Source organism: Phyllostomus hastatus, unplaced genomic scaffold (genome assembly GCF_019186645.2).
Source record: "Phyllostomus hastatus isolate PE091 unplaced genomic scaffold, TTU_PhHast_1.1 phas_contig_16, whole genome shotgun sequence".
Lineage (NCBI taxonomy): Eukaryota > Metazoa > Chordata > Mammalia > Chiroptera > Phyllostomidae > Phyllostomus > Phyllostomus hastatus.
In genome coordinates, this window is record NW_025333643.1 from 30,399,619 (window position 1) to 30,422,194 (window position 22,576).

At 39.9% G+C, this 22,576-nt stretch overlaps 1 protein-coding gene across 1 annotated transcript in view; it reads right to left on the reverse strand.

The window, feature by feature from the left end:
- Nucleotides 1-14,112, reverse strand: part of LOC123814492 (RING1 and YY1 binding protein) — an 81,435-nt gene extending 67,323 nt beyond the window's left edge. Inside the window, exons 1-2 of the mRNA XM_045832339.1 lie at nucleotides 13,983-14,112; nucleotides 13,148-13,273 (exon numbers count right to left, since the gene is read on the reverse strand). Of these exons, the coding sequence (XP_045688295.1) occupies nucleotides 13,148-13,273; nucleotides 13,983-14,014 (158 nt within the window). The 5' untranslated portion in view covers nucleotides 14,015-14,112. The remainder of the gene's footprint in view (nucleotides 1-13,147; nucleotides 13,274-13,982) is intronic.
- Nucleotides 14,113-22,576: the final 8,464 nt, after the last annotated feature.

Consider the following 22,576-nt stretch of genomic DNA (forward strand, 5'->3'; position numbering starts at 1 on the left):
ATTCAACTGACATATTATCTCCCTCTTCTAATTCAAATGGCCCTGGACAAGGCAAAGGTGGAAGGGAAAGAATCAAAAGAATGCAGTTTCAACACTTGTGGTACCATACTAATTTGTCCATTTAGTTAAGTCACTTTTCTATTTCTTCTATTCTACTCAGTATGAAATCAACTAAGTCACTTCACTGTTCTAAGCCCCAGCTTTTTCAACTATTAAAGTTGGAATACTGACTACCTACCAGGATTGCTTTGGGTACTACATTGGGAAAATACATATAAAGCTGGCATGGAAAACGTAAAGTACTATGCAAATACATAGTATTTGAGGGCATTATCTCAAGACTTACAGTCAGAAAGTTCAAGTGACTGGTGCAGTCTTTTGTACATGAGTGCTCAGGTATTTGTCTATTCATCAGTCATAATATAAAGATTATCTCATGTACTATTTATATATGTATCCACTGGTAATATTATAAAGAATCAGTCATGTCTTTAGAATGATTAGTCATTCAATCCAAAACACACTCTACTGGAATGAAAATAACATTACCAACAGTTGTATATTGTTTACAGTATGTATTCTGTGCCAAGTCCTGTGCCTAGCATATTACACACATTCACTCATTTAACACTTACAATACCCACCACCTGTGAAGAAGTCATTTACCCATAAATGAAAAACTAAAGCACAAGTCAAGTAACATGCCCAAGGTCACAAGTATAGCAAATGGCAGAGCTAGTGTTACACCTCTGCACAGCTGGCAGAGCAGGTCTGACACAGAAGACCTGGCTCTCAAGTACTCTCCAATATGGTAGCCACTAACCACATGTGGCTACTAAATCCTGGCAAGTCTGGAATTGAGCTGTAATTGCAAAACACATACCAGATTTTGAAGACCTAGTATAAAATAAAGAATGGGAGACATCTTGCTGTAAGTTTATAATGATTACATGTTGAAATTATAGTATTTTTGATATGGTGGGATTAAATATAAAATGTATTCTTAAAATTCATTTTGCCTGCTTCTTTTTATATTCTTACTGTGGCTACTAGAAAGTTTTAAATTCACACGTGGCTTGCAATGCATATATTTATACTGGACAGCACTGATTTACATCATACAGGATATCCTGTAAATACAAAGAACATAAAAAAAATTTTAATTTACAAAACAACATGTTTTAGAGTACGGATGCTTTCCAATCTTAATAGCTGTTATAATACCAAGTTAGTGTAATCTATATTAACAGACTTTAAAATCCCACAATAAAAATATAATTCCACTTAAATTTCAATATTCCATAATTAGATCATTTTTTAAAATGCCCTCATAGGAAAACTGGTCTTTTGGGCTACAAAAATGATAGTAACTCATCCACCCTGTAGAAATTACAGAAAAGTGCACACACAAAAAAGAATCCATCACCCCACCACTCAAATCAATATTTTGATCAGTCATTACTTCTAGGTGGTTAACGACTATAGTATGAATACTACTTAAAGTGGGATCATACTGCTTATCATTTTGTAACTTGCTTTTTTCTATTGTGACATTAACTTTGATTAGATTCTTTCTGAAATTCTTATTTTGAAATAATTATAGATTTATAGGAAATTATAAAATCATACCAGGTCCCATATATCCTTCACCCAGTTTCCTTGAAGTGGTTGCATCTCCTTGATGGTAGTGCAACATGAAAACCAGGAAATTGACATTGGTACAATGTGTGTGTATACAGGTCTTTGCCATGTTATCACACATGTAGATTCATGTAACCAAGACCACAATTAAGATACAGTTCTGGGGGTAGGATTGAGGGTGGGTGGTGGGAAATGGTGGTAGGAAAATGGAGACAACTGTATTAAACAACATTAAAAAAAAGGATACAGATCTTTTCACCACCACAAAGATCTCTTTCTTGCTACCCTTTTATAGTCACACTCACCTTCTCCCAGCCCACATAAGCCCTAAACCCTGGCAACCACCAATCAGTTCTCTCTGGGTAATTTTGTCACTTCAAGAATGTATGTGACCTTGAGATTGGCTTTTTTTTTTCATTCAGAATAATGCTCCTGAGACCCATGACAGTGGTATGTATTAATAGTTTGCTCCTTTTTAATCACTGAGTAGTGTTCCATGGCATGAACATGCCATTCACCTACTGAAGGACATTTAGGTTGTTCACCATTTTAGGCTATTATAAACAAAGCTGCCACAGGCAGGTTTGTTGTGAACGTTAAGTTTTTACTTCCCTGTGATAAGTACCTATGAGTGCAATTGCTGGGTAATATGGTAAGTAAATGTTTAGTTTTGTAAGAAATTGCTGAACTGTTTTCCAGAGTTGTCCATTTTACATTCCCATCCCCGATGAGAGCGCTGCAAAATATTCATGACTATTTCACACCTTTTAACAATGCTCACTGATTCTTATGTAGGCAATTTTTATTTTTGGTTTTAATAATAATGCAATTAATATACCTGTATTTACACAGAAACTTTTACATACCGATCACACAAATTCCTAGAAATTAAATTATTGGAATCAGGGCACAAATATTTTAAAGAAATTTGATACCGACCACCATAATGGACTTCAGAAAATTTAAATCAACTTACCCACCCATGAAGCATCCATGAGAGAATGTCCATTTCCCAGCCTTACAAAATTTATTTTTTAATATTTAGTATTTGACTTCCCAAAATATGCTATATTATTTTATATTTACTTGAGAAATGGGAAGGTTATATATTTCTTATCTTTCCTAACTTAACTTGTACCCTTTTATGAATTACCTATTCATATTCTTTGCCAACATGTTATTGGAATGCTGATTTACTGATTATAAAGATCTGTTTGTCTCTCTAACATATGATAAAAATAGGATTTTAAAATACATATATCTGAAATCTAATGCAAATGTCAGCAATGTAAGCTAACAGCTGATTTTAGAATGCAAAAAGATACAAGTTTAGCTGATATAGTAACCCAATTTATAAACATTCCCACACTTCACATGATGTACTAACAGTTAAGGCATCAGATTTCATGCCAGCTTCAGAATGGCCCCTAGAACTGATCACTTACTTGTAACTTCACTTTGACAAATCATAAGTTTGAAATGCCAAGACATAATTTTCCACAACCAACATCAAAAACTGTCATCGGCTTCATTTGGAAGCCTGGCTGGCTTCTCTTAAGGAGAACGTAAGGTCATCTTAAACCAGCAGTTCTCAAAGTGAGATCCCCAAACAAGCAGCATCAACATCGCCTAAGAACTTGTAAGAAATGCAAGTTCTCAGGCCCCGCCCCAGACCTAGTTAATCAAAAATTCTGGGAGCTGGACCCCAGAATTCCAACAAGCTTTGTATTTCAACAAACCTTTCAGGTGAATCTGATGCATACTAAAGTTTGAGAACCACCAATCTAAACAAACTTAGCATAAAAACATTAAATCGAAGGTGCCTTGTATACATAATTGTTCTTCAATAAAAAACTGGGGAAAGTTAATTATGCTACAGATATTAATTATTCCTCAAAATTTTCATTATTCCTTAAATGCAAACAATCCAAAAAGAAAACTGTAACCTGGATTGTAGCCTTATTTCCTACAAATACAAATCCTAAAACCATGAAGTGTCCTCAAAATTTTTCCATAGAATACAAAATGAATCATATAAACAGATCAGAATACATATTTTTTAAATCAAGAGACTCTATTTGTTTCATATTACACACTGCCTGATTACCCTGCTTCCACCTGGAACTACCACCTACATCATTTTGAAAACTCAATGAACTAGCATATTAAAGCACAACACATGGAAAACTACATAGTTTCTTAAATATCTGTGGTTCAGTGACAAATAAATTGCTCAGTAAGTAAAAATAATTCTGGATGGCAGGATTGAGTGACCTCCCCTCCCCGTAATTTTCTGCAATAAGAAGGTATTACCTTCATAACTAAAAGGACAAAGAATCACTGGCCATGTATAATGATACAGGAAATTAACCTATAGAACATCAGCATTTTAAAAATTATACCACTGTTCATCGACAATCTTTTTTCTATGTGATAAAAATTAACAAGGTACTAGAGTAAGAAATTAATTATAGTTTGAATTTAGAACTGAACATATCATGAGTATTAATGCAATAACAAAACCAAAGAGTAATACTAAGCTAGTGCAGCTACTTTCTATCCACCTAGTTAAGTGTCCCATCTCCCTTCAAGTAACAGATCCTGCAGATGTGTTTGGTTTGGCCAATCAGAGTATCCCAACCTCCAGGCAACCAAAAATGGTCCAGAAATTGGGCAAGTGACAGGGGTCCTCTTTCCTGCAGTTATTCATTTGATTCTGAGTTCAAATGGTATCCTTGTCATTTACTGGCCATGTGAGCCAGTAAATTCATTGTTTAAATTTTGTTTTGACTTAATGTAGTTTGAGTTAAATTCCAATCTCTTGCAACCTTGAATATTCTTGCAGCACTTCAAGTATTAAACAACTTTTAGCTTGGTAAAAGAATGAAGAACAGTGCATAAACTTCATAACCTACATATGAAATCTGATCTGTTCTTAGAAAGCAGTCACCAGGTTTGTTTTGTCCCCTTGACTAACCACCATGTACTTGATGTGTTTTAAAACCAAATATGATAATGAAACTGGCATCCTCTACCATCCTTAATTTCCTGTCCCTCTCAAAGACTATCCATGTTTCATCTTAAATTGTATTCCTAATGCTCTTAGAGAAAAATGTTTTGAGCAAGCTTAAGATGCATTTTACATATCCCTTCCACTAGTTTCTTTTCCCAAATAAAGGAAAAATTAAGTACATTTTTCTAAATTGACAGAGGGGGAAAATACTAATCCTATTAAAAAATAAAAATTTCACTGTTTACCCTGTGATTTCAACTATTCACGATTTCTGAGTAACACAGTTTATCTGTGTTGCCTTTATGGAGAATTCACCTTTGACACCACAGTCTGCGTCAATTACTGCATAGAAGTGAAATTATAGCTAAATAAATGAAAAATGTGAAGGAGTCAAGATTTCAACCTAACAGAAGTAATTCATCCAAATTACTAAACAAAATAGTAAGGTACACTATGTACAAGGTACAACTATCAAGTTATGGGTATACTGACACAAAAGAGCTTACACAAGTGGACAGTGTGACATTGTTAAAACCCAAAATGTCCTGCAGCCATTCGGTGCCAGCTTACAAGTATACCCATCTAGTTTCTTATTACACCTCAAAATTGGTTTTGTACAACAAAATGGGCCTCTGCTTTACTACCAGACTTTTCAATATGACTTTTGGTTTCTTTAAACCATCAAATGGGCAAACAGAAAGGATTAAGGAGCATTATTACAGTTACTGTTTTTTAGGTGAGTGTGCTAAAAGTTCTAAAGCTGAAACCACTCCAGGAAATACTGAAATGCACTGCCCACACAGGTGTGTCAAACTCATTTTCACCAGGGGCCACACCAGCCTTGCAGTTGCCTTCAAAGGGCCGATTGTAATTTTAGGACTGTATAAACGTAACTACTCCTTAACTAGGGGCAAGGAGCTCGGTGATGCCGCAAGGTAGAAACAAGGTAGAGGACCAGATTTGGCCCGTGGGCCTGTATTTGCCACCTGTGGCCTACAGCCTCCAAGGTTCTAGTTCTGTGTTTCATTTCTAGTATGTTTAGAAAACAAAACCAGAAAAACAGGAATACTATTTGGGGGATGGGGGGAGGTAGAGACAGAACAGAGAGAGAAGAAGGAGGAAAAAAACCATCAATGTGAGAGAGAAACATTGATTGGTGGTCTTTCGTAGGCACCCCAGAGACGGAACCTGCAGCCTAGGCATGTGCCTTGACCAGGAATCAAACCCACAACCTTTGGGTTTGTAGGATGCCTAACAGAGCCATTCCAGCTGGGGAAGGAATACTACTTTTAAGGAAATACTTCATACAGACAACTTTTCTCTAACCCAGTAATACTCACATACACAAGACACAAGCCCTAATATGAACAAATATTTATTAGAACTCTTAAGTTGTACAACTTTAAAGGGGATTCCACTGAACCCTCCAGTTTTCATTTATCTTACATATTTTTATTAACCCACTGCCAAGTGTCAAACATGGTAACAGACATAGCAAAATAAAGCTATGAAAGGAAAGGTCCTGCCCTCAACAACAAAGGTGATACAATGAATATACAGTTCAACTGTCATGAGGAGGTATAAATCAAGGGTGATGATGGAAAGGCTCCCTGAGACATCCAGAAGAATAAATTGGAGTCAGCCAGGACACAAAAGGAAAGAAAAAGCATTTCAGAAAAAAATCCAGGAAACAGAATGTGTAAAGGTATGGAAACAATACATCCTTGTCACTGGTTCAAAAGCACCAAACAGTTTGGCATGAAAGATGCATACATTGTGTATGGAGGGCAGATGGGGTGATAGCAGGCTGCTACCAGAAATTCCAAAGGACCAAATCAGAAGTCCATTGTAATGATCAGGATTTGGACTGTATCCTAATGGCAATTAAAACCAAGAGATAATTTAAGTTGTCCAAGAGGAGAGGCCCACGAACCAATTAGATTTTTGTCATGTGTATGTGTGCATTTGGTGGTGACAGGTGGTTAATAAACAATATTGGGGAATTGCTAGCCTGTGAAGATAAGTATGGATGGTATCTGAAGAGAGTATAGTTATTAAGTAGGTAGGAGGAAGCAAAGAAGTAATTAACTTGCACCAGCTTGTATGTAGCAGGGGTGCCCAACCGTTTGGTGTCTCTGGGCCACACTGGAAGAAGAGCTGTCTTGGGCCACACACTAAATACACAAACACTGACGAAAACTGATAAGAAAAAAAAATGTTTTAAGTAAATTTACGATTTTGTTTGGATCATATTCACAGCCATCCTGGGCTGCAGACTGAACAGCCATTAGACTAGAGTAAACCCTACATCCAAGAACCATAAAGGCCTAGTTTAAATCCTAGGTTGAGTGAGGCATCCCTCAATGAACTCCTACAGACTATCTCTACCTCTTCTAAAGGGCTCTTATGTTCTCTACCATGTACTCATTCACTCCATGGGTACTGTGAAATTCATTCAGATCGAGTGCTTTACATCATTAGTTATCTTTTTATGGTCTTATCTTTTCAACAAGTTTGTTAGGTTCTTTGAAAGTGGGAATTTTCTGTCTATTTAACCAACACACCTTGAAATAAAAATGACTACTGAACAATACTACCAATGAGAAGCAAAGTTTACTCCATTTATGCACTCGAGAAAAAAGTTCTACACACCAAGTTTTGTTCCTTTGTGTTCAAGCATGCAGGTGATGAAGAGACATTGAAAAGACACCCTATCTCTAGAATGTACTCCTGTAAGGGTTTGCATGAAAAGACATGAGCTCTAAAATATTCTTAGGATTAAAGAGGCCTGGTAAAATAAGCAAAAACCACAATAAGATGGGCCTTACAACCCAAAAGTGTACATGCCATATGACTCTACTTACATAATGTTCAAAAACAAGCAAAACTTATTTCTGCAGTTAGAAGTCAGGAGAGTAGCTGGGGTAGGGGAAGTGTCTACAGAGTACACAAGGGGCTCCTCATGAGGTTCTCATAATGTTCTGTTTCTTAATCTGGGTGCTGGTTACACATGAGTACTCACTTTGTGAAAGTTCAAGCCTTACAATTTATTTGCTTCTGTAAGTATGCTACATTTCAAAACATTTACTTAAATATACCAGGCAAAAAAGAGGAGGGGAGCACCAGTGATGAGGACTATAAAGAAAGATGCCACAAAGTGAAAAGACCCTGGTGATAGGGCAAAAGAGAAAATAAGAGCCAAAAAGACTGCAGAATGTTTTAGTAGATCAAGTTGAAAAGCAGACATTTAGAGACCTACAGTCACCTAAAGTACTACTGAATTGAATCAGTGCTGATTAACTATTTTGGTAAACTACAGCTACTTAAGGAAGTTTTTAATTCATCTTAAAATTTCTTCAACATCTACAGAAGCAATTAGTAAATTTATATCACATTAAAAAATATGTAACTGAATCCATTCCTAATAAGCTAAATGGTACAGGTGAAAACCTTACAGAAATAACTATTCTCTTGTTCCAAAAGAAAGCAGCATTAGTGTTTTCTAAAAAGGCAAACATGTATCTCCACAATCTATAAAGCTGTTACTCCACCCAGTTCTTATTACTCTAAAGTTCCCCATGCTGCTCTAAAAAATTCTTTGTAGCACTTTTCACCAGCTGAAATTAGTTTTTGTTTACTCATTTTTTTTTTCTCCATAGCATTTCAAGCTCTGTGAGAACAAGACCTTATCTGTCTTCATACCACTGTAGCCATAACCCACATGGCTGTGTGCTCAATAAAAACTTGTCAAATAACCACAACTACCCAGGTAATTTACTTTAAGGTCACCAAGTATACATAAGATCAAGTCAATACCAATAAATCAGTAGGTTCAATGTAATAGCAAATACAAAATAAATTATCACTCTGTTTCTGGGTAAGAGTAATTGATCCAGCTTTTGTAACAGCTTTGAGGCTGAAGAGTTTGATACTTTGCAAGACAGGTAATTTTCTATGTATTTTATAAAGAAATTGTATGAAAGACAAACACTGTAACAAAATCAATATGGCCTTGAACGTGTGACTGGGTGACTCAGTTGGTTGGAGTATCCTTCCCTACACCAAAAAGAAAAGGTTATGGGTTCAATTCCCAGTCAGGACACATCCAGGAAACAACCAGTTGATGTTCTTTTCTCACATCGATATCCCCCACATCATTTCTCTCCCTCAAAAAAAAAAAAAAAATCAATAAACATATCACTGGATGAGAATTTAAAAAAAAATCACTATGACCTAAGGAGCAAAAGCACAGTGGTGGATAACCCAGGACCTTGAAGAGGCCTGTCTCTGCTGCAGGCTAGTATCTACTCCCTCTGCTTTCTGGGAGTTTGCCTAATCTAAAAAGTAATACAGGAAGATGTGTTTTTGAGGCTTCCAGCAAAAATCCAAACTTTGACATTATCACTAATTATGTGTGTCTTCCTATATAACTTCCAAAGCACTTCATGACCAAAGAGACTTTAAGTTGTCAGTACGGGTATGTGAATTTAAGGGGAGAAACAGTCCCGAGTTTCAATTGCAAAGAATCAAGGAACAAGGGAAATATTTTCCACACAAAACAACTGAGTATCAACTTCCAATTCAACATCCTAGGTACCAACTTTCTGATTAAGCTATACTTATTACACATGTAAAGTAAATTCTTCAATTTTACTTGTCTGGAAAATCTCTAAAGAGACCACTTTTCAGAAGAATAGTATTCAAATAATCAGGGATTAAATAAAACATGATTTCAACTCAACACCATGACAAAATCTAGAGGTGAAAAGTTCTAAATCTATGGTAATTACCCAAAGGAAAATATCTCCAATTTTTCAAGTGAGTGCAATTTAAGCAGTAGCTGAAGGTCAAGATGCAGCACTATTACCAAAGAACCATTAATCAGCAACATCTTGGTAATTTTATCAAGACATCACTGCATTCAAAGAAATTACAAGACCAAAAGTAAAATATATTTATCACCAAGGCTAAAAGTTATTCTGCCCAACACTCAGAACTTCAACGTAATGATTAGATAAACTGATAAATTTGTGGGTTGTTTTTCTTTTAAAAGCTGGAATCCTCTTTCATGAAATTGGCAAGTGGGCTGGGAAATACTACTAGCTATTACCTAGGAAGGGATAGTGTTTCTTCCCCACCTACTGCCACCCTACACACACACTTCCTTTATTTATTTATATTTTTAGCCTGAAAGAGCATAGAGTACAGCAACATGGGGAGTGGGGGGGTGTAGAGGCAACTTTCCCAACTGCAGGTGACTCCTCCATGTACTAGTGCTAAAAATACTTAAAAGTATTATCACACAACAGGCAAGAGGAAATCACATGATGAGATGGAAATGTTCTAAATTGATTTGTAGGGATGGTTTCACAACTCTTTAAAATTACTAAAAATCACTGAATTATACATTTACAATTGGTGAATTTTGTGGTGTATAAATTATACCTTAATAAAGCTATGAAAATATAACCAGCAAGAGATAGATACCTAACACATAATTGACACAATACATCCAAAATATGAGATCTCTACTTTCCCCTGAACTTCCAAGTAGCCTAATAAGTATTCCCTCCTTCTTTAATATGTTCTTTAAGGGTTTCTGACCTTCCTTTCATTTTGCTATGCTGCTCCAAAAAGAAGAATAAACACCTCCTGAATCACTTTCATGATTCCACCTATAGAATTAAAAGTATTTGGTACACACAGCAATAGTACTGAAGAGTTGGCAGGTTATTCTGTAGAAATCAATTGTCCTGTCCAGAAGAAATAGGGGAAGGGGGATTCCTAACTGATCCCTAAGCCAGACTGTGCCAACCTCTCACATCTCTTTATGCCTCTCTTAGGGACTTTGTAACTTGGAGTATGATCATTTTGGTACATTTCTTACCAACCTTTAACACCCTCTTTCCCTCCCCGATGTCTTGAGCAGTGGCTTTCACATCTTGGGAACTTAAAAATGTTCTTTGGATAGGTGGCAATATTTTCCTAAACAAATTAAGGAATATTAATTCTATCCTCAGAGGGCAAGTACAGTTGTGTCCTCCTACTGGACTACTACTAATTCAACGCTGACTTCTTTGGCTGACTGATAAATGATAGCAATAATTATGGCAAGAATGATGAACTACCTCAAAAATGATCACTGGTTAGCCAACCAGCTACACTGTTCTAATACCAAACACCAGCTTAGAAAAACAAAATCCAATTCCTATGGTAGTCAACAGATTAGAAAAACCCTTTTAGTATTTAGATATTATTCTAAAAATCACAAATTTTTGCATATTACCCACCACCCAAAACCCAGCAACAAGCTTTCTACTGCCATCAGTACCAGGTCTCATTAAAACATTATACAAGCCAAAAAATGTCAAACCTTTGAGGTAGGGAAAATTATAAAAGGGCCCAGGAAAAGACAGCAGTAACTAGGAGCAGAGAAATTAACCAATAGACTGGATAAGACAAATGGAAACCTGTGAAAGTAACCTTTCTGCATGAAGTACAAATGTTATTTGCCTTTCAATTATTGATGCCTTCTAGAATAACTCTAAAATACCAAAATATTGGTAATAACCAAAATAAAACAAATTTAGGTTGATACAAATTTAGTCTAGGTATCATAAGTTGATAAAGAGTTTAAGTTATCAGAGCCCTTAAATCTGTATTCAAAACCTACTCAACAACACCAAAAAATTACAAAAAGATCCTTAAGTGACTATCCTGTTTCTGAATAGACTTTAAAATATTTTCATTAAGCATTTAATGTTTGCTTAAAAAACAATTTCACTATCATAAGACTCTGAAAAAACTTTAAACATCATATTGTTTTTAAAGTCAAAATCTACCACGTGCTTACAAAAAGTTGAGTCAGATTTTTAATATTTAGAAATTGAAATGCATTTCATTATGTGACATAATTGTTCCCAGCAATACATCATGTGTAACTTTTGAATTTGACCTAAGTTTCCTTTCACCACTAAAGTTTTCAAGTTCTTAGGAGTTTCATAGTCATTTACTTGAATATTATCTACGGTAACACTCAAAGCAAAACCACAATAAAAAGTTATGGCCTCTGAGGGATTCTACATGTAAAAACAAAAAATTACTCATAAATAAAATATAACTGCTATTACTTTTCATAACATACATTTCTAAACTTTTATGCCATTTAATGGAATTCCCTGTTTTGGACAGCAAAACAAAATCAATTAAGCCACAATGAGTGTTACTTTAACTAAATTATTCTATCTTATGATAATTAAAAAGTTGACATGAATTTACTTTAGAAACTATTTATGGTGAAGTATCTTCACTTTTTGAGTATTTTTATTCAATGATCTCATTACTTACAGAGGTAGTGGAATTTACAGAACTGTTCCATCAGTAACTGAACCAATATAACTCATCTCTGAGTTATAATTCTTAGGTTGCCCCATATCATATTTAACCCCAGGTATAAATAAAGCAATGATATCCTAACAGGCACATTCATCTAGTCAAAAAAACAATACCCAGTTAAAACTAACAGCCATGTTGAAATGCCACCAATTCAAATAGAAGTAAGTACCTGATGAAATGAGACTTTTGGCAATCAAAATTAAGTATTCAAGGATAAACCAAGGAATTTACTCATTGTCTCTTTCTCACACACACACACACACACACACACCAATATCTGAACATTATATGACATCAAGAATAGCTTAACTTCAAACTCTATCATCACTGAAACAAATTCAAGATATGTTAAGAGGATTCAAAGACTACAAAATGACCTTTGACATATTACTCTAGTACATCTCACTTTGATACCAAATTCAGTTTACTCCCTTCACCAAAATGAAATGTTTATTATTTTCATTATAATAAAGTTTTAAACACAAACTTCAATATAGTCACGCTATTCATTTCACAATTTTACAAAATCGTCTTCCATAAGCTAATCAGAAAAAACAAACAGCTCAGCCTTCCAAAAAATGCACTGTTTAAAAATCAAAGTTCAACGTTTATTTTATTTTCAAGTGCAGGAAAATAACGGACATTTGCAGCTCCAGACAGGAAAAACACAACCAGCATTACTATAAAACCATCACTCAATTTTCTCAAAACAGAAAAATAATCCAAGACAGGCAAATTAAAAACATTCTGTGCGTGGCAAAAAGGTCTTCTGTCCTACTGTCCACAGCAAAAGTACTGGTTCCTCTCTTTTTGAGCCAGTACCAGTGAGCCAATGGATACAAGTATAAAATAAGTTCAGTATCTGTCTGAAATACGACGAAAACCTGAAAAAATTCCCTCCCACATTTATTCAACATGAGGCTTTGCACCCAACACCAAATACAACCAAAACCACACATCACCCATCCCAGAAATGCAGAAAAAGTCAAAATCAACAAGTGGGGAAGAGGGCAAAATGAATAGCCCGCTACCCTTTCTCCCAATCTAAGAGAAAAAAAACAAGTCCTGTAACAAAAGGTAACACAGATCTTCAGGTACCTGGTGGAGGTGCCTTTTCTCACATCACAGATGCTGCATTTAAAGGCTTCCGCGCTGTTCCTGAAGGTGCATACGCTACAATCCCAAAAGCCTTCATCTGCGGCAGGTTTCGCTTGTCTTTTTGGCCTTCGGAGGAGTGGGTAGTGAGCAGGAGGAGAAAGGGGAAGGGAAGAGACAGGAGCAGGAAAAAGGGGGATAGCAAATCACAAGCGCTGGTGAGCCGTCTTAATTTCACAAAGCTGGAAACTTCGCTCAGGTGACCACCCACCCACCCTTTTCTGTAACTAGAAAAGGGACTGGGGCCCCGACCGGCCCCTCGAAACCTCTGGGCCGCGTGGCCTCCAGTGGCGGCTCCTGGAGAAGGGCCGCGACGGGCGCAGGAAGCGGGCGGACTTGTGGACTAGAGCGTGGGCCTTGTGGGGAGTAGGGGGGGGCCGGGAAGGAGCCGCAGCCAGATCTGGAGGGGGCGCGCAGGGGCCGCGGAGGCCGGCAGGGGTGACTGGGCCGGTCCCTTCTCTTCTTTTCCCCTCCCAGGCTCGCGCCCGCCCTCCCTCCCTCCCCACCTGGTTAAATCTCCCTTTGTCTGGGAGGAGTGGCGGCGGCAGCGGAGGGCCGCGGAGGAGGGCCGCCATGGCTGCGGCGCACAGCCGCCGGCCCCGAGCCGAGCGACACCGCCTCCCGCCGCTGCGGTGGCCGCCTACCTCCGCCCCCAGATCTCCATCTTAGCAGCGCCTCCCCCCCTCCCCGCCCAGGGTGGCTCCGGGGCCTAGTCGTCGTAGGCCCCCGCCGCCCCCAGTCCTCCCTCCCCTTCCGCCCCTTGGCTTGAAGCAGGTACCTGGTCGGGCTCTTCTTGTCGCCCATGGTCATGGATGGGCTGGACCCCCGCCCCCACAAAGTCGAAACCGGCGCCGCTCCGAGGAGAAACGCCGTCTGGGGAAGTCGTCGCTGACCGACCCCCCCCTCCCTCCCCCGCGCGCACCCGCCCTCAGCCGCTGGGGCTCAAGCTCCAGCCGCCGCCGCCGCCGCCGTCGCCGCCGCCGCCAGTCCACGGACAAGACTAGTCCCCGACAGCGCCGCCTCCGCCGAGTGACTGACGAGGGGCGGGGCCGGGTGCCTCGCGTCACGCTCCGTGCGGCCAATGAGAGGGCAGCTGCTTGAGTCGCCGGGGCAAAGGCGGGGTGCGGGTGAGGGCGGGGCGTGGTGGACTTGGGCTGGGTTGTGTTTGTGCGTGCCCTGGAGTGTGTGCTCGTTGAGGGCGCGCGTTTCTGTTGGCTTCCTTGCTGTCCGGCGCGGCGGAGCGTGCGAGCCTGGCTGGGCGCACGTGGCCAAGCCCGGGAGCCGGTGGTGGGCTTCTGAACCCGCAGGGTGGCCTAGTGTGGAGGCCCCGAAGTCGCCCCAGGGAAGTAGGTCCCAGCAGTTTACATGCGCTTCTAGGGCTTGCAACAATCGCGCTGATTCCTACGCCTCGAGGCTTGCAGTGCTTGGCGAGCCAGCAGGTCCGGGTAGGCCTGTGTTCGCTTGGGCCCTTAAGCTCCTCTGCCAGGCCCAGCCTTGTATCGGCTTCTCCTTAAGGCCCCGCCTCAAGCCCAAAGCCCCACCCAAACCCCTGGCGCTAGAGGGAACTGTGCAGAGGGGCTTAGCACAAGTAAAGGTTTCCCAAGGCTGGATCCTGAGCTCCAGCACGCCAACTCCCTCTGTAGCCCACCCAGAGCCGAAATAGGGCGTTTCTGTAGGGAAGTAGTTGGATTCCTGGCAGCCACGTGCCAGCAGTCAAACCTTGGGCCTCAGTTCCTTCATCTTCAAAACAATTCTAGGACTGGAAAATTTGGAGACACAATGCACGAAAAGCATGCAGGTCAGTGCCTGACACTTTGGAAGGACCAATACAAAATACTGGGTTGAGAACTGCCATAACTGGGCTTGGGTTGTGCACCATTTCTCCGACTTTAGAAGATTCTTGTCGACAAGGAAAGTGCACCTCCTTTACTTTCTGCCCTGCTCCAAAAATGGTTACTAAATTGACTTAAATGTGGCTCAGGTCCCTCTGCCCTTAGGCACTGGGGAGTCCTAGTAGGAGCAGGACCACAGATGATAAGATAAAAGGCTTGTCTGGGGTGAAGCCCTGAGTAAGGGTAGGGAAAGGGTCAAAGAATGCTTCCTGAGGTTGAGGGTGGGGAGAAGGGTGTAGAGGGAAGATAAGACTGGTCCTCAGCATTCACTGTGATAAGCCTGATTTATATGCAAACGCAAAGTGGGAAGCTCACTGAGACTGAGTTTTCAGGGAGCAGAAAGTCTTAGGATCAGTCCAAGGATCAGAAGCCAGTGAATAAAAAGAGGGAGGGGATGTGTCAACTCTAAGCTTTATCAGCACTTGCTGTCCTTTATAAGCAGATACACCCTAGAGGACCAGAAGGGACAGCACTATTCAGTAAGGGTCAACAAGCCCCCCTGGACACTCTCTCTGCCACTTGTCTTCTCAGAAAGGGAGGAAGTAAAGGAGAAAGAGAAGGAAGCAGACATGGGGCAGAGAGCCAAAGGGGCCAGAGAAAGCCAAGGAGCATGCACACAAGCCATGGCTCCAGTGCCCACAGCCTTGGCTTCTCATATCTTCATGGCATGCTCCCAGGATGCCTCCCCTGATGTGAAGGTACTGAGATAAAAGGGGTGGTAAAAAATCCCAGCTGTGGGAGTGGCCTCTGGGGAGAGGAACTGTGAAGCTGAGAACCACAGGTAGTGGGAAGAAGATTGACTTTATTATTTATGTAGAGTAAAATGCACAAATCATTTGCAGCTCTGTGAATTTTTTTATCCTCACTCGAGGGTATGTTTAATGATTTTAGAGAGAGAGGAACATAGAAGATGGAGAAGAAAGATAGAAACATCCTTGTGAGAGAGAAACATCAATCAGTTGCCTCCCAGATGCACCAAGGGTAGAGGGGAGATTGAACCCACGTCCTAGGTATGTCCCTTGACCAGGGATCAAACCTCGACCTTTTTAGTGAACAAATCTCCAACCAAGTGAGCTACCCGAGAAGGCCCATGAATTTTTTAAAATTTTTATTTATTGACGAGAGAGAGAAACATCAATTTATTGTTCCATTTATTTATGCACTCGTTGGTTAATTCTTGTATGTGCCATGACCAGGGATCAAACCTGCAACCTTGGCGTAACAGGACAGTGCTCTAACCAACTGAGCTACTCAGCCAGGGCTTATATACAGGGTCTGGCAGAACTAACACCTGCTTAAATGTGGTTGGTAAGGTAATAATATGGGTGTAAGAATTTATAGTTTTAATTTGAACATTTCACCTAAAATGTCATGGTGTGCTTGAGTGTGATATTGTTATGTTACAGAATTACATGCTTATAATTTTGAAATAAAAATGGGGCATTATGTGTGCTGGGCCCATATGTATCTACTACACCTTGGTACCCACAACCTAGATCAAAATGTAGAACATTTTCATCCTTTTATCCCCTCCCTGCAGGTAACCACTATTTTAACTATTACCAAAGACTAGCATTGCCTGCTTGTATGTCCTATATACAGGTTATGTAACATGTACTCATAAGGCTGGCACCTTTTTCTCAACGTAATAATTGTGATATTCATCCATATTTTTGTCCACATCAGTAGTTCATTTTTGTTTGTTTGCTTAAGTGTCTAGAATTCCACTTCAAGTACAAGCTAATTTACCCATTTAGAGGAGGTTGACTTTTCTAGTGTGTCTTTCAATCTGTGGCCTGTTTCACCTTTTCAAAGTAAAACATAGTTTAAAAAAATGTTTTTAGAGAAAAAAGAAGTTCCAGTATAGAGAACTAATTTCTAGGAACACATTGGACCCACACATTACCATGTGGTTGTAACTGTAGAGGCTTTCGTTTCATTTGCACGTTGGAGGTAAATCATCTACTGAAAGTTTCCTTATAGTGACAGAAGCCAGACAGGACTACTTCTGAAGCAGTGTGCTGCAGAATAGCATGGCTCTAAGCAGAACAGCAGACTATGATTCTTAGAGTCATGGTTTCAACCTGAGCTGAGGGAGGAGGGCAAACCCTCTACAGTGTTGCCTTGAACCAGTGTGTTGTGCAGAGATGAGTGGGAGTTGACAGAGAGCCCCTCCCCTGCTCCTCTGAATCCTATCTTGAACTTCAACTTCAAGTTTCATTTGAAGGCAGGTTTCTACTGCTTTAAAACTTATTTGAAACCCATGGTTTAAAAACAGATACTGGTTAGAAGTGCTACCCAAGAAGTGTCTCATGTGAGTGATTCCACTGATACATACCCCAGATTAGAAGACCACATTCTGCCCTGGCTGATGTTACTCAGTGGATTGAGTGCTGCCCTGCAAACCAAAGGGTCACTGGTTTGAATCCCAAGCAAGGCACATACCTGGGTTGTGGGCAAGGTCCCCAGTAAGGGGCACAGGAGAGGGAACCATACAGTGATGTTTCTCTCCCTTTCTTTCTCCCTCCCTTCTCCTCTTCCTAAAAATAAATAAATAAATATATATATATTTTTAAAGACCACATTCTGTCCAAGTCCCTCTACTTTAGTCACAGTGACTTCTTTGCTATTCTTCAAACTGTTGCTCTCCTACCTCAGGACCTTTACACTTGGTTGTTCTGTCTGCCTGACATGCTCTCCCCACCCCCCACCCCACCCCCCGCCCAGATAACCACGTTTTTACCTGCCTCAGTTCCTTCAGGTCTTTGTTCAAAAGCCTCATTTTCAGTGTGATTGCCCTGGTCAACCAGTACAAAAATTTTATACATCAGCCCATAGCCTAATACCTCATGTCCCCCTTTACTACTTTACTTTTTTCTTCTTACCAGTTATCACTATCTAACACACCATATAGTTTTACATTGTTTAGCAGAATTGCCCCAGTAGAATATAAGCTCCATAAATGGCAAGGATTTTTTCTCTCTTTCCATTCCACCCCCAAAATGAAATATTTTCATTTCACAATAGCAGTTTAGGAACTTCCAGTCGAGATGGCAGCATCGGTAAACACAGCTCATGTCTTCACACAACCACATCAAAATTACAACTAAAATGTAGAACAACCATCACCAGGAATCATCAGAAATCGAGTTGAATGAAAGTCCAACAACTGCAGAGTTCAAGAAACCACATCTATCCAGACTGGTAAAAGGGTCAGAGATGCGGAACAGGCTGGACCCACAACCATGTGTGGTAGATAGAAATTTGGGGAGGATATCTTGGAAGTGCAGAGTCCCAGCTCCACATTAGGCACTCCAGCCCTGGGTTCCAGTACCAGGAAGATAAGTCCCCATAACTCCTGGCTGCAAAAACCAGCAGGGATTGAGTTGGAGGAAGAAACTTCTGGAATCCCAAGTAGTTCCTTTTAAAGAGCCTACCAATGAACTTACTAAGACTTATTCCCTCTGAGTTCCAGCACCAGGATAGCAGCTTGAAAGGCACCAGTGGCATACAGGGATGAACTGAAGTGTCTGGCGTCAAGGCAAGAACTGAGGGACAGCTTTCTCATAGACAGAAAGGTGGGTAGAGGCCATTGTCCTCTATATGAATACTCCCCCCACAGAGCCAAGGAACAGGCAGGTAGGTGCCATAGCTGAGATTCCATCAACCTGGCTGACACTGTTTACCCTACCTTGAGACTCCATCCCAGCCTACTTAACAGCAACAGCCAAACTGTTAACAGTGACTTTTCCATATGAATGGCAGGTCTTGGTTAATGCTTCACAACTTCCTAAATCCTCCCAAATAAGCAACAGCTGGCCTCAGTGAACCCCCAGATCCCCAAACTGCTTGCTAAGTGTAGTGGTCATGCACCAGAGTAGCTACCCTAAATTCACAGCTTAACCTCACTTGGGAACTCCAAGTTCAGCACAAGTTGTAGCTATCTCAGATTGCTTTATAGCTGAGGCAGGGTGGCCCAAGACAGAACACAGATGGGGTGCTATCCTTGACCTGTACTACTCAGGAAACCCCAGAGCCTGCAAAACCAGTGGATAGCTACAGACCACATCAGAGCACCACTACCCTGCCCCTGCATAAATGATTCTCCATAGAAGGCAGAGGTTGGTGCTTAGTTGCCACAGGCAGTCCTTACAGCTGACTAGCCTGGGTAAATCCCTCCCATTGACTTGTCAACAGCAATCAGGGATCAAGTACAAGAGAAGTGTGTACTCAGCCCACATGAAGGGTGCACCTTGAGTGCTCAGCTTGGGTTATAGGGGAGGCTGTACCACTGGATCCTATAGGACACTTACTATATTAGGGCACACTATAAAGACAGGGAGTTAAAGCAGCTTGACTTGATACATAGAAACAAACTCAGGAGGCTGCCAAAATGATGAGACAGAGAAACATGGTCCAAATGAAAGAACAGATCAAGACTCTAAAAAAAAAGAGAGAGAACTAAGAAAAATGTAAGTAAACAATCTATCAGATGCAGAGTTCAAAACACTGGTTATAAGGATGCTCAAGGAACTTAGAGAGGACCTCAACAGCATAAAAAAGATCCAATCAGAAATGAAGGATACACTAATTGAAATAAAGAACAATTTACAGGGAAACAACAGTAGAGGGGATGAAGCTGAGAATCAAATCAATGATATGGAACATAAGAAAGCAAAATACAACCAATCAGAACAATGAGAAGAAAAAATGAATTTAAAAAATGAGGATATTGTAAATAGCCTCGGGGACAACCTCAAGTGTTCCAACATAGGGGTGCCAGAAGGAGAACAGAAAGTGCAAGAAATTGGAAATCTATTTGAAAAACTAACGAAAGAAAGTTTCCCTAATTTGGTGAAGGAAATAGACATGCAAGTTCAGGAAGCACAGAGAATCCCAAACAAGACAGATGTAAAGAGGCCCACTCCAAGACATGTCATAATTAAAATGCTGAGAGTTAAAGATAGAGAATCTTAAAAGCAGCAAGAGAAAAAGAACTTACAGGGAAGTTCCTGCAAGACTATCAGCTGATTTCTCAAAAGAAATGTTGCAAGTTAGAAGGAATTGGCAAGAAATATTCAAAGTTATGAAAAGCAGGGAGCTACAGCCAACATTCCTCTACCCAGCAAAGATATCATTTAGAATTGATGGGCAGATAAGGAGCTTGTGAGACAAGAAAAAACTAAAGGAGTTCATCATCACCAAACCATTATTACATGAAATGTTAAAAGCAGTTATTTTAGAAAAAGAAGATAAAACTATGAACACTAAAATGACAATAAATAGTACCATATTTTTCAGGCTATAAGATGCACTTTCCCTCAAAATTTGGGGGGAAAGGGGAGTACATCTTATAGTCCAAATGTAGCTTACCTGGCTTGCTGTGTGTGGGGCAGGGTGAGGTGCGGTGGTGGAGCGGGATCACAGGTTATTAAATGTTTTACCACATTTTTTGCTTCAAAAATTTTTTTTCTATTTTCTTCCTGTAAAACCTAGGTGCATCTTATGGTTCAGTGTGTCTTATAGTCTTAAAAATACAGTATCTAGCAACAACTGAATCTAAAAAACAAATTAAGCAAATGAGAAGAACAGAGACAGAATCATAGATTCAGAGAGCATTTTGATGGTTGCCAGATGGGAGGGGGGTGTGGGGAAATGGATGAAGAGGTAAGGGGATTAAGAAGTATGAATTCATAGTTACAGAATAGCCATGGGGTTGTAAAGTACATTATAGGAAATGCAGGAGCCAAAGAACTTATACGTATGACCCATGGATGTAAATAATGGTGTGAAGATTGCCTTTGGGAGTTGGGGGAAACTGGGTGAAGGAGAGATAAAGGGGAAAAATTGGGACAATTGCAATAGCGTAATCAATAAAATATAATTTAAAAATACAATAGTATTTTATTGAGTAGCATCTAGGTGCAATGCCCCATTTTAGGTACTAGAAGATCAGATAAACAAGACAGACTTGATTCCTAATCTTTTGAAGTTAACATTCTAGTTGAGAAGCCAAACTTTATACAGTTAATTAATTATGATCATGACAATTGCTAGAAAGTCATGAGGGTTGTAAGGGATGGAGGGATCCTTGGAAAAATTAAGATTGCATAGGAGAAGGGAAGGGAAAATTGCTTCCAGATGTGGTGTTGGGAAGAGCTGAAGGCAAGTAGCTGTGACCAGAGCCCTGAGGGAGAGGAGATATAAAGCTGAAGAGGTAGATTCTGACTAGATTCTGTATGGAGGGTAGGCTTAGCTGGGAATTCGATCTTGATCCTGAATGCATGGAAGCCATTGTCTCAGTAAGAAAAATCTAAACCTGTAGAGAATTTTTATGACTTTATTTGAGCCCAAAATGACAGCAGTTGCTGGAAGCAAGATCTCAAATGCTCTGGAGAATAACAGTTTACAGCTTCTTTTATGCATTTGGAATTAAGGTGAGAACATAAGAAAGAGTATGTGGAAGTGAGAGAAAGCAAGATGGGGATTGGATGACAAGATAGTTAAAATTACATATTCTTGAGGGGTATTCTGACATTTCAAAGGTGTGTTAACCTAGGTGCTCAAGAACAATAAATGGACAGAGCTGATTTAAAAACCTTTCACTTAAGAAATTATAGGCCTAGAGTATGACTGCCCAGTTAGAAATTTATGATTTATTACAACACCACATTTTCCTTCACACCATTGATGAGTTTCCCAAGAATATTTGTCTACCTTGTACTGTCTGTGGTCTGCCTTAATGAATGAGATGCTGGGAGAATGCAGACCCCTTGCAGTGAGAGAACCTTTATATTGGCCAGAGAAATAGACCAGGAAGTGCAGCTTGCATGGGCTTCCCTCTTTTCTTTTACTCAAGAAGGCAAAACCTACTAATGACTACCAAAATAAGGGTGTGGATCACTATCAACTCAGCTTCCTCCTGACTTTAAATTTGCAAGTACTACTCCCAGGCAGAAAACAGAAAGGCCCACTAAGACCTGGATTTGAACTTTAGGAAAACCCAATAAAGTTAACAAGTAAAAAGGCTTTCTCCAAATAGCTCAGGGCTTACGCAACCCACCCATGTTACATCTTCTTTTGGTCTGAGTACCAAAATGTAGTTTGGGGTGGGGTTTTTACCAATCTGCCCAAATTGAGAAAACTAATGCACAAATGTATAAATACTTTCCTACATACAAGTAAATTACCCACAGTTGATTCTTGGGAAATACTTTTATTTGGAGATTATTGTCCTCCCATATATTTTTCTTTTCTTCAAGGGTTGGGTAATTTATTTTTTATAATTATATATATATTTTTATTTTTTTCAAATACAAATTAAAGTTTATTTAGAAAGTCACAGAGGTAGAATAAGCGAGCCATAGAAGAAAGGAGCCAGCTGAGCAGTGTGAACTCAGGAAACAAGTTACAGAGGTGAAAGTAGGGCCCTTGGAGCTTAGGAAAAAGGAGGGCAAAGAACCAACCTGGAGCAAGGAGA